Source organism: Triticum aestivum, chromosome 5A (genome assembly GCF_018294505.1).
Source record: "Triticum aestivum cultivar Chinese Spring chromosome 5A, IWGSC CS RefSeq v2.1, whole genome shotgun sequence".
NCBI lineage: Eukaryota > Viridiplantae > Streptophyta > Magnoliopsida > Poales > Poaceae > Triticum > Triticum aestivum.
In genome coordinates, this window is record NC_057806.1 from 322,653,986 (window position 1) to 322,667,267 (window position 13,282).

A 13,282-nucleotide genomic window follows, 5' to 3' on the forward strand; every position below is an offset into this window, starting at 1 on the left:
TTTCAATGGGTAGAGGCCATGCTCACATGGGCCGTGTAGAAGAATTTCCTTCGTTGCCGGGTCCTTAACGAAAAAAGCATGAGGGTGAATTTCAATGATAGTGTTGTTATCAAAAGCAAAACGACTAGCAGAAACTAGGCTTTTAGTGGCTTGAGGAACATGAAGTACGTCATTAAGATGGAAATTTTGAGTATGATCAAAAGAATTAACAACCGCATGACCGATGTGACTAATAGCCATACCTGCACCATTAGCTACATGAACTTGTTCAGGACCATTGTAGCGAGCACGAGTTGTCAGCTTGTCGAGCTCCCCTGTAATGTGGTCAGTTGCTCCAGTATCAAAGTACCAATTGGAGTCAACTCCATATGAGGTAGTAGCTGCTCCTCCATATCTCTCTTCGGTGACATAATCTGGGTCAAATCGATACCAGCACTTATGAGCTGGATGCCCAACCTTACCACAAATTTGGCAAGTAGGCCTTTCACTGCGGGGAAGATTCGCTCCACTTCCTTGTCCTGGTCGTCCTCCGCCGCGATTATTGTTGGAGTAGTTGTTATTACCGTGGCTATAGTTGTTGCCATAGTTGTTGTAGCCTCCGCGATTGTTGTTGCTGTAGCCACCGCGGTTGCCACCACCATTGCTTTTGCCGCCACGATTTCCTTTGCCACGTCCTCCTCGTGCAGCAAGATTCACCGAGGAGTTATATTGCTGCGACCCAGAATTTTGTGACTCCAGGCGCGCTTCAAAGGCAAGGAACTGAGCATAAATTTCGCTCAAAGAGTAGGCGTCAGTTCTGGCAGCAATGGATGAGACAAAGGGATTGTATTCTACATCCAATCCAGCAAGGATTTGAGAGATCAGATCATCGTCTTCTATCTTCTTCCCTGCTGCTGTGAGTTCGTCCGCAATGCCCCGCATCTTTGTGAAGTACGCGGTGGCGGTCATCTCGTTTTTCCGAGTGCCGGCGAACAGGGTCCGAAGTTGGATAACTCGTGACCGAGAGACAGAGGAGTACATCTCCTCAAGGGCTGACCAGACCCGGGCGGATGTCTTCATGGAGACGACTTGAGTCAGTACTTCGGGTGAGAGAGAGGTCAGCAGCGAGCCAAGAACCTGCTGGTCCTGGGCAATCCAGCGAGCGTAGTCGGGATTGGGCACCGTCTCGGTGCCAGATTTGTCGGCCTTCTGGACTTCAAGAGTCTTGGCTGGAGCTTCAAGTGTTCCATCGAGATAGCCATCTAGCTGTGCGCCACGGATTGGGGGAAGGACCGTCGCCTTCCAAAGAAGAAAATTATCGCGGCCAAGTTTCTCGCGGGAGTTGTCGCCGAGGGTTGCCATGGGCTGGGCTGTCGAGGAAGACGCTCCCGAGGAACCGCCGAAGGGAACGAGCGACATCTAGTCTAGATGCGATAAAGAAGAGAAGGCTCTGATACCATGTAAAAAACAATAGATCGATTGATTTGTGGCGTGATGACCCCCTGGGTTCACCCTTGCCGTATATTTATATTACTAAGATTCAGGGCTCGTTTACAGAACGGATTGATTCCGTCAAGGCAATCAAGGCCATGTACATCATGGACTCCAAGTCCTACTAGTAGTCCTATACATATTCTAACAGAAGCAACGGGAGGCGGTAGCGGCGCCGGTCTAAGGAGACCGACGATGGCCGCTGGTGTGTGGTGTGCGGTGTGCTAATGGAAGAAGAAATAGAGGAGATTCAGCCATGGAGACGAGTGAAGCTAGCAATGCGTGGGGGGAGGTGATGGGTGGACCGGGTGAATGGGAAGAGATAGGACTAGGAGAAGAGCGGTGGGCAGGCTCACGGGTACACGTGTCGTACCCGTGTCAGGCAGCAGAGACGGCTTACAAGCGAGAGAAATCAATCGGTGGAAAATAAACGATTTCCAATATTGTACTCCCACTAACCCAAGTAAAAACATTGAAACTACAACCAACATCTGAGATGGCCACGCTCCAGCAGAATAAATCAGATGGCTGTCTAGCCAGCTGATCACGCGTGGAATCAGTCAGACGTGTAGTGCAGGTAGGCCTATTTTTCTTGGTAAAGACATTAAAACATGAGACAAATAGATGCAACACCAAACATCCCTGCACTGATACACTGAAATTTCAGCCTGCGTAACACCACCATCAGATGAGATAAGCCTCGTCCAGCCTCGAGTACTAGTCTTAGAACAAATAATGACTACGGCAGCCCTCATCCAGCCTCGAGTACCAACATAATGAGTACGACAGTGTTAACACCTTACATGCAAAATTAGACCGAGCTAGTCAAAGTAGCTACTGTTTCTAACAAACCACTAAAATAAACTACAAAGAAACTACTCTGCTCAACTCTTAAAACTTCACCAACAGCTTCAGCAATTGCAGATGCACAACAAAGACCCAAGCCATGGTCCAGATGAAAATCCAAGATGTCAGTTAGCAATTGGGCAAGCAAAAAGTGTGTTAGGCCCTGTTTGATAGCAAAGTATTTTTTTAAGTATTTTGAGAATACTCCCGACACAAGAGCAAGCATGTAGACTGCAGAGATGATGCTCAAGATGCAGCAAGCAGACCAAGAACAGGATCTGATCAAGATAAAAGAGACATAATCAATTGATACACTATAAACATCTGGTACAGTTGACTGCAGTGGACAGACTAGAGCACTATTTCATCTGCACATTGTCACTAAATCCATTACAATATGGCTAATTAAATTACTACAAGTTCGGATCGGAAAATAACAATCAGTACATTAATTCCAGATCTCCCATTAGGCACTCCTATAACTACTAACTAAGCATTTAGAACAGTATCTTACCTGGTGTGCCGTGGGATCTAGAAAACAGAACTTGACTCAATGCATATAGCAGCATACAGGCCCGTTTCCACAGTCCATCCAGCCCGTACAACATTCTTGTCGAGCACCAGATACTGATCTACAAGCACTTCCAAAGTCGCTAGTTTCAAAGTCCCCAAGACATGTACACGAGATTCAACAGGCAGTGCAAGAACATGCCGAGACAAGGGAAGTTCGAATATTGTGCCACTCCGTCTCATGAAATGAACAGCATCATCCTCAACTTGATTTTTGGAAATAGTGAAGCCAACTGGATAATTTTCAACAGATAATACAAGCTCACCCTCCACTTTAGGGTGCACATAGAAACTGTCATCAGGGTGAGAACAAGGTACAAATCGAATTGAAGAGCAAACCGCATTGCTGAAAGTCACCGAGGTGATGTTCACAAAGCCACCTCTGATAGAAATTAAATTGCTCCTGGTTTTGTCAAGGGGATCATCATTCAACAATAATGTACTCTCGAATACTCTCCCAGGTATTTCAGGGTCTTCAGGCTTGAAAGATGATTCAACCGGAACATCAATTTCAATGATCCAGCACCCTGCATGAGCAGTCATGGGACGGCTCGGGCCTTCAAGAGCAAGAGAGTCCTGCATATATATTATAAAAACGTCAGCAGTAATTCACCACCATCACTAAAAGAAAAGGATAATTTAGTTTATGAATAAATATCATACGATGAAAGCGGAAGGTTTTTTTCCTATATGCTCTGATAACCAAATGGAGCGTCTTTTAATAAACTGGTCCTTTTCTCCTTCCTTTGACTCATAGATTAAAGTACCACCTCGATCATCATAAAGTACAATGGTCTTTATCAAACACAAATTTGTGTGGATACAGAAAATTTCGAAGAGTCTGGCCTGTAGGAAAATATGGTTCTGAGGGGATAGATTTCTTGAAGAAGTTAACAATATCTTCCTCAGGCGAACTCCCAACCAAAGTAGTTTCACTCGCACTGATCAGTCCTTGCACCTCACCCAAATCTGGTTCGTGTAAAGAAATCAAAGGAGAGTTAACAGCAAGAACATTAGAAGTTTTACTGCGGATCAGCTCTAGCAGCACCTCTAATCCACGTATCACTGGCAGCAGCATCGGATCCAAACCACGTCCATGTGAAGACAACGAAGAATCGGGTACTAATGACAGCACCTGACCCAAACCAGTTGTATGTGCAGATCCTAGAGAATCAGGTAGCAATGGCACCATCAAAGGTTCCACGCTTCTTCTGCTGATGATCAAAGATTCCACCCCTCTTTTTGTGATGACGAAAGGTTCCATGCTTCTTTTGCTGATCGAAGGCTGAACCCAGTTCTTGCCGCTGGTCAATCCTACCATGAAAGCCATTGCTATTTTGCTCATCTCACTGGTCCCTGGCCTGCTATCATTATAATTTTCCTTCTGTTTTCCACCATCACGGCGACCTTCCAGGTTGTCATCACAACTATCAAATGGTCCAGATCCAGGTGTGTTTGTTTCTTTGTCATTACCATGTCCAGACAGTCCAGAGCTAGATCCGATGTCTTTTGCTCTTTGTCATCACCACCAGATGGTCCAGGCTCCTTTGATCCTTTGCCATCGTCACCAGGTGCCATGGGTCCGGGTCCGTTCTTAATAATTCCAGGACCCTTCACGTTGCAAACCAGATTATGCACTTTAATTGCTTCATGTCTGAATCGCAACAAGATTTTAGCCACTAAGTTGTCCTCAAACTTAGAATCAATAGGACCATTGTGGACCTTATTTGACATTACCTTCCAATGCATCATATACTCATACAAGAGTTTTGTCAGGCTTGAACGACTCTCCTTCCAGTTCTCATTGACAGATATGAATAGATTAACGATAAGTGAAACTTCAGCTAAAACCACTGCATTCCGTGCTAATGCCTCTTGCACTTCTTGAATGAGTCGTTGTTTTTCAGCCTCACTCACATCATGGTTTGATAGAATACTGTGGTCATAGTTTGACAGCACTTCGATGCCATGTGAAAAATTCTCCATATTTAGAATTATGCCCAATAACCTCTTTTCACAATCACCTTCTGGAATCGGTCGAGGTCTTTCGTAGTTCAGGATGCTTGGGTAGTCTGTGCTACAGCCAAATGCAACAGAACCTTTGATTATTCGCAGACAATCTTCCTTCACAAGCTCAAAGATTTCACCCTTCTTGTTACTGAAAGCACAAAGGTATAAGTTATCACTACTCATGTAAATCCCGGCTCGAGCATTATCTTTCTTCATTTTAATGAACATCCATCTGGGTGGCTGTTTATTAGGTGTCTGATATTCCAATAGGCGACATGATTCTTTTCCATGTCGAAATGTAAAATTCTGGTCATGATCACACAGCCGATCACTCAAGTAGCTGATAAAATTACTTAGAGAACCTTCTTGGCTTGGGTTAAAAAAAGTCTCAATCAGATCAAGTTTAAAATCTCCCAATGCAAGGCTGTTCACAACAAGAAAGGTTTAGACAGAATTCTCTTTCAAATTGAAGCTGGTCTAAATGGTCTAATACACTAAACAATAAGAAAGGATGGCAATGCAAAACACAAATGCATAGAAATGATTATTTGGATAGAGCATCTTAGAGAAATATGGGTATAAGTGCTAATCAACGAAGAAGTCCTAGGTTCGTTCTAATGAAAAAAATTCTAATGATATATTTGATGCTAATTATATGCATATGCAAGTTCTAATAAAAGAAGTCTTAGGTTTTCAAAGGAAAACGAGCTCATCTATGACTACTGTGATTAAGATCTGAATTGGAGAAAAAGGACATGCCAATCGACGAGAGAAAAAAAAGATCCCCTTTATAGTGTTATGTAATGGAAGGAGTAATTAAAACTTGCAAAGAAACTACTAGAAATGTTGAATTCATCGAGGATGTGTCCCAGAATTACCTCACAGGCATTTGTTCTTCTGATAGCTTGTGAATCCACTGTTGTAAATCAGAACATTTTAGGACAGGATTTTCATATAATGGAACTGAGTTCTGCTTCTTCGGTTTGTTCACAAGCCAATCTTTTGCTTGCAAAGCTGCGATCTGCATGAGAAATAAAAAATTAGGGCACCTCCACATACCTAAACATGAACACTGACAAATACGTCTAGACATTCAATCATACACACTTGGTAACAACGATTCCAGTACTGGATAGACAAGGAAATAGTTAAAAACTAAGCACAGCACATAGTTGTACGTATGTGTAATAGGAAGGGACAAACCACACTGCAATCAAATAAAACAAACATCTGTAACATTATGCTAACAAATCCATAATTATACTTCAAAAAACTTGCATCAACCTTTCTTTTCTTATTGGCAAATATGCCAGTTCCCTCCAGCTGAAAGATATTTTCTAGCAAGAATTGCAACTCCTCCACCAAACTCTCTCTCTCGGCTACCAATTTCAGTGCATTAATGGTTTTGACAACGCACATCAAGAATCATCACCATTTTAATCCATTTGCAATCTATGTAACCAACAAGATAAACAGAAAAACATGCGTCTCATACCATTTGCAGATCTTGGTCCAATTTCATGAAGTATTCCTTTCTTTCACCATCAGGAGGAAGACTCAGCTTCTCTTCTATTCTGAGAACACTATTCCAATCTTCAGAATTCGCTGCAGACTTCAATTTTTCGCGCATGCCATCGAACTTTTTTCTCATAGCTTCACCAGGGTCATCTCTGTCAGCAATCGTCTTTTCTTGCTTCGCCTACAGCAAAAAACATAGATGCTGTCAGTCAAACACAAAAGCTCTTCAAAAGCAAGCAATGAGACTAATGTGATAATGCAACAATATGATTACAAACATAAATTTGAATTCATCCTAACCAGAAAATAGAATTACCAATTACCAAGAATATAAAGTTCACTAACTTCCGAACAAAATCCTAGTACTAATTACAGATCACGTCTTACAAAATTTCTTTCACTTGTAAGATGTTCAGTATTGGCCAACCTTTCTGGAGAAAAAAAATAAACCTTACGCTACTATCCCCATCCACCAAACCAAAGCTTCACCCGAACACCAACCGTTTGGACTTCCTTTTATCGAGCATAATAGCTCTTATACGCTTGTACAGAGGAGTATAAAACAATGTATATATATATAGGTGTTTAGTATCCTACAAAAACATTAACATCCAAAGCACCGTAAGCTTGCTTTCTCTCCCGCTGACAGACAAAGAAAAGGTTTTTTTAGACTTTTCTATGGTAGGCCTACGCTAGTGGAATATCTTTTTTCCAACATCTTCAATCAAATTAGCTACTCCCACCGTCCCAAAATAAGGGTCGTTGATTTAGTACAAATCAAATAGAGCACTGATTCCCCTGTATTTGACATGAAACATAAAGTAGAGGCGCCTACGTTATCCCACCAGCTTTTGGGTGCAATAATCATGTACGCGGTAGTCACAACAACAACAGGATCAGCTTTTTATGCTCCAGCACATCCAGTTATATGTACGTCTGTTCTAAGTTTTCCCTCGACACTCTGGATTTCTATCTTGGAGTAACTAGGAATCAGCAGTTAGCTATTCAAGGGCTATGTGAGTGATCCACTGCATGCTCGTGTAATAGGCACTATATACAGGTAGAGCACTACTTGATTCACGATATTTTTATGGATTGTCATACAACAACAAATCTATAGACCATCCAAATACATGAGCACATTAGAACAGGGGCGGAGCTTAGTTGGGGCCGACCTAGGCCAGGCCCGCCCAGGATTTTGGTGAGCATTTTAATACCTATGCTTATAGCCCAGTCCACTAAGGCGGCGTCTCTATTCGGGCTATTCCACAATGAGATGCGGCTGCTCCATGGTCAACCCAAAGCCTCAAAGGGCCGGTAGCCAGCAGGTAGTCATGGTTCTTCTAAAAACCCAGATGGTCGGGGCAAGCGTGTGCTCCTCCACCCGCCAAGAGATGCAGCTGCTTGTGCACTTCTATGTTCGGCAGCAGCACAGGAACACGGAAGGAGCAGACGCCTCTCATGGCATTTCGTGCAGATCTCACATCACACAGCCGTCTGCTATTTTCTATGCGAAACCAGCACAGTCATCTGCTGGGATCGCCAGCCACATGCCCACACCGCAACAGCCACCTGTTGGAATTTTGATCGCAGGTCATAATTGACCGAGAGAAAAGGGGGAGCCTTTTTTTCACCACGTATGTGCCATGATCGGAGGCACCAAATCCAACTGTTGGTTTCGGTCCCTGGTCCCTTTAGCGCCACCTATATAATGTGAGCAGGATGTACCCCTTCGAAAAAACACACATGTACGGGTCATACAACTTATTAACAACCGATCCTAAAAAGAAGGCGCTCAACTTATTAACTTATTAACAACCGACTACCACCGCTGGCCACCGCAAGGTCAGTGCAGGCAGCAACCTGTGCGTCTCCTATGGTGAAGCTCCTGCTGCTTTCTACGAGTTCCTGTTCCTGCACTTCTTCCCTACCATCTCCATGTTGCTGGAGAACGCAAGGTGTGGCCATAGGCTACACAAGGGTGCATCGAGCAGGCAAACCCGTAAGAAATCACGAACCCTTTACTGTTAATCTGTTTTAGGTGGTCTAATGCTAGGCTCAAGATCCTATTCATGTATGTCTAAACTTTTATGTCTAACATTGGTATCATGAGCATGTTTATGCCTAGATTAGATCCCTAATAATTAATGGCGATCTGTTTAAGTTGATTATTATGATTAAGACCTAATGAGTACTCCCTCTGTAAATTAATATAAGAGCGTTTAGATCACTATTTTAGTATTCTAAACGCTCTTATATTAGTTTCGGAGGGAGTACTTCTTATGGTTAATGTTTTAAGATTGTCGTTAATTACCCATCTACTACCCCTATAAAAGCGCGAGGTGCGGAGATCCAAAACAACATCACATCCGTCTATCTATCTCTGTATGGTGTGGATACACTGGCTAAAACGTGTTTGATCTAAAACACACTTGTTTAACAACCTCCACCACACCCCGCGCCTATCTCTTCTTCCTCCCATCGAGGCAGTTACGCACAATCCCCACGACCCAACAACGACTCTCACCCATCGCTACTTCCCAAGGCGGACTCCACACCTGCTGCGACGCGCACCCGCGCCGCGCTGCCCATCTCACCCATCGCTTCCTCCCCCGGTGGACTGGAGCAACCGCCGTTGTGCATCCCAGGAAGCAGGAGTCGCCGTGTCCCAGGCCTCGTGCGCCCGCTGCGCCGTCGGTCCCGTGCCGCCCCCGTCATCGTTCTATCACCTACCGCCCCCTCCTCTCCCCCTCACTGCCTGCCCCGCGCTCTCCCTTTCCCTTCAACGAATTTCAAGCACGCGGCCGTCGCCCAGATAGCGGAACCTTGAGCAAGGAGCCGTCGCCCACATCGCCTAACCTCGAGCAAGCGGCCGTCGCCCACATCGCCTGACCTCGAGCAAGCGGCCACCGCTCACATCGAGAAAGAGTGCAAGACAACCACGACGTCCAGCCGCGACCACGAGTATTTCTTCACCCACCGCCGATAATTTACCGGTGCTTCGCTTTGAAATAGTCCACATGTTATTGTTTCGTTAGGTTAAAAATTATGAGAGTTCAAAATTGTTTCTCATAATTGTATTCGATACAAAAATACAAATCATTGGGTTTAATCAGAAGTGTTCATGTTACAGTGCTCCCCTGCAAAACAAATTACATTACAACCACTAGCATTAGTACAATTGGAGAAGAACTTACACGTTGATTTTTTGTGTGGATCAACTTGCTTGAGGACCTGGGGTGCGGCATACTGGTATTCTCCATTGATTGTGTAGTGTGCGCTATTCAGGAAAGTGAGTATGACATGCAGTTTTGTCCTCACATGAGCTAGCCAATTTGGGTACGAGTGATATTCATGGAGGCCATTCTACATGTCCGGCGAACTGCCTTGTCTATATAACTCCTGATGTATTCGATGATCTAGCTGTGGAATGCGAACTTGCATCATTTTTGTGTGTGTGTGTGGGGGGGGGGGGTGCTATTTTGAGGTATTGCTACAATGGTATCCCTTTTTTGTCCGATGATCATGTATACCACATGCTCTCCAGGTGATAACTTTCTTGTGCTTTTTCTTGCCACAGAAGGGCAGAATAAGTATGGATAAGGTGTTCTGTTTTTATTGAACAACCCCTTTTTATAAATTTTCATGCTAATTAATGTCTTTGATTTTCCCTCTATAAATCTCCATTGAACATCCTCTAATATTTTGTGCGGCCTTTACTAGACATGTTGAAACTACATTGCTGTCTCCAACTCTGAAAACAACATGACATGTTTGATTAAAATAGGAGCCTGGGCGATGGAGTATAAAGGCACCTTCATACTGTACATTTGTACGGATGTATCAACATGTTGGCATTCACATCAATCATGTATATTTTACAAGCAGATTTGTATGTTACATTTAGACTGAATTTTACCTTTCCCATGTGTAGGCATATGAAGCATTGAAGCTGGAAGTCATGTGATCAAAGTAGGTTATAGCTGTCTACTTTTGAAAATCATAGCATTTATCAGCTTGTTTTACGATTATTTCGGATTGGGATGATTGGGTTGTCATCATGATTCATAGGAGGATAAGCACCAGCGACGAGTAACTGGGAAGGAGAGGCTGATACTTGAGATAGGTTCTACGATGATACTGGAGAATAGCATGGATTAATCTTCAAATCCTACTAGGCAGCGCTTCACCATGAATGGCTACAACGGCAGCGGAATGGAGGAGCTCGGTGTGTTCTGTAAGATGGCTGTGTGGTATGTGGAGTGAAGATGCATCTACCGTCAGTTTCTTAATTAATGAGGTGATTCTGATTCCTAAAATATTATGTGATCCACATACGTGATGGATTTATGCTTATTGCTTTCTGGGATTCTATTTCAGGACACCTTTACCTGGTGGCGCTACCGGTGCCCAAATATCTCATTTCTCTTGATTATATAGTGAAAGCAATTCACTTCGGTTCGCCCAAATTCCCCCCATTTTTTTTTGAAAAGTTTGTTCTGATCTAATATGTTAAATATTGACACATACTCCCTCCATCCGGAATTACTTGTCGCTTAAATGGATGAGATAGATAAATTCGTTTGAGCGACAAGTAATTGCGGACGGAGGGAGTACTTGACTATGAAAAATAATTTGTATTGTTGTTGCTGGGTAGGGATAAGTGTTATGAATTGTTGCTATTGTTGTCAGAAACATATATTGTTGAGCTTACAGATAAGCACATAGAAGATGCAAAATATAATAGTATTATTTATGTGTTGTTGTGCTAGATTATCTCATGAAGGGCAAACCTAACAACGTTCGATGCAATGAAGTGAATAAGGGAGGAAGAGCTCAAGGGAACAAAGGGTAGAAGAATATACAAATATACAAACTGACCTGTTAGGAGTGGCTTCACAAAAACTCAGGTCTAATTTTTTTGGATGATGCACGTTAATGGAGTTTTTCGTTTATTCACTTCGTTCCAAAATACTCATTAGCAGCAATGCAAAGCTTTTGATTAGAGCAAAGCTATACAACCAAGGAAATTGGATTTCCTTTCCGTTGATGTACATATTTTACTGTCCCTAATCTTTCTCCTGGCCCAATATATTTGCAGATGTCGATGTCTTTGTGATCTTTGTGGAGGCTGCTTATCTCACAGTTTTTTCTGTCTATCCCGCCTAGGAAAATAGATTGTACATTATTAATTTAGTCCAACAATACGAGTAACATGCCTGCCTACTGTAGTTATTTTTGACAATCTGATATGTTCACACATCATTACAAGGTTCCTTAAAACTACCTTTGTAGATATTTCAAACCAAGGTCTAGGAGTATTCAGCCGATCATACTTTCAGACCAGTAGAGAATGTGAAAAAAAAATGTATTTAGGCTTACTAACTACTATTAACAAACAATATGGTTCTCATATGAATGTGTGTAACTTTATTCTATTCATCAGTGTGTAATTCACAAGAGAACTGTGCAATGAGGTTCTTGTCATACTGGTGAGGATAGTGTACTGTTCCCATATTGTTTTGCTCAATATTTTAGCACTGGACCCTTCTTGTTTTGTGCAACAACTAACACTCTTTCTCGCCACTACGGCCATGAAACTTCAACTATTCTTCTGTTTGCAGCAGATGGTCTCTTTGATGGTTGGAGTCACCATCTTGGCTTGGTACCATGCACAACAGTCCCATGGAATCTATCATCGCCTTAATGGCTACTAGAGCCGGTGTAGTGTGGTGAAGGCACTGTCAATGAAGAGAAAAAAGATTGTCGTCGAGTTGTTGTGCAAGGATTCTCCGATTGCTACGAACATTATTACAGTTTACAAGATTTTGATAAAGATATACATTTTATATTTAGAGAAGATATGTAATAAGTCCTTCTATGTACCCTAAGTAGTTGCCCGTTGTACTGAAAGTTCTGAAATTTTCTATTTTCAACACGGGAGTATTGGTCTGATTTAAGAGGAGATTAGCTTATTTTGTAAGTATATTAAAGAGGTGAATGAGAAAAATTCTTGCTACGGTTAGAACGTGTGTTGCACGTGCAAGCTTACTAGTTGTTAAAGTTAATCATCAGAATTAGGGGTTAAGTAGTTTTAGTTAAGGTATAATTTGCTATGTGTGGTGCTAATTGCATGATTATGATGTTTAATTTGGTTAGAATAGTTAAGCCAAGCTTGCGCATCAAGTTAATGACAGGATTAGCACGTTACTACCCCGGATTAGCAATTAGAAAGAGGTGATTTGGCAAATTAAAGAAAAAACCCAAATGTAAAACTCTAGAAATCGAATCCCCAAAACTTTGGAGCCCAAAAGTTGAAATCAAAAAAGAAGAGGTGAAGGGCTCACCATGGTGACACCGCGTCGAGATCCCGCACAGCCGCCTCCGTGCGTGGGCATCGTCGCCGCGACGCCGCGTGAAGAAGAGCCGCCGTCTCTGGGTGAGCTAGGTTTTCGGCCAACAACACTTTTGTTTCGGCCGAGAGCTATGCCGACAGCCCAATTCAATCGGACGGCCAAAACCGACTCAGAGCGCCAGGCGGGCTGTGGTGGCTTCACGGGCCAAATTCTGGCCATGGGCTGCTGCCCAGGATGTCACAGCCCGCTGGATATGTTTTTTTTTCTAAACTAGTTAAGGAGTACTCCTTGCGGAGATCACTCCAACTTCCCAGGTTGCGACAAGTGGCGCGCTGCATGTGCGCCACTTGTCGCAACTTGGGAGTTTTTCTTTTTTCATAGATTAGTTTATTTAAAACGTTTTATCTCTTAAACCGTGCGTTCAAATCTCGAACCGCTTTCGCCGTTTGATTCCTCGCGTCGAGATCTTCAAAATTAGATCACATGTTGATAAGTTTTGACGAAAAAAATTT

At 43.0% G+C, this 13,282-nt stretch overlaps 1 protein-coding gene and 1 pseudogene across 4 annotated transcripts; both read right to left on the minus strand.

Annotated features, from left to right (window-relative positions):
- Nucleotides 1–743: 743 nt before the first annotated feature.
- On the minus strand, nucleotides 744–882 carry LOC123109247 (uncharacterized; annotated as a pseudogene).
- Nucleotides 883–2,082: 1,200 nt separating this feature from the next.
- Nucleotides 2,083–12,933, minus strand: LOC123103155 (uncharacterized). Of its 4 annotated transcripts, XM_044524652.1 has the most exons (7): nucleotides 12,762–12,933; nucleotides 11,296–11,579; nucleotides 6,392–6,595; nucleotides 5,775–5,917; nucleotides 3,550–5,320; nucleotides 2,831–3,462; nucleotides 2,083–2,594 (listed from the first exon to the last, which is right to left on the minus strand). In XM_044524652.1, exons 3-5 carry the CDS (start codon nucleotides 6,545–6,547, stop codon nucleotides 4,228–4,230), a joined length of 1,392 nt encoding a protein of 463 aa, XP_044380587.1. In that variant the 5' UTR covers nucleotides 6,548–6,595; nucleotides 11,296–11,579; nucleotides 12,762–12,933; the 3' UTR covers nucleotides 2,083–2,594; nucleotides 2,831–3,462; nucleotides 3,550–4,227. The 4 variants fall into 4 exon arrangements, with proteins under 4 accessions (XP_044380587.1, XP_044380586.1, XP_044380588.1 ...); XM_044524651.1 differs by lacking the exon at nucleotides 11,296–11,579; XM_044524653.1 differs by lacking the exon at nucleotides 11,296–11,579 and having other exon boundaries at nucleotides 3,550–5,044; nucleotides 12,762–12,861.
- Nucleotides 12,934–13,282: the final 349 nt, after the last annotated feature.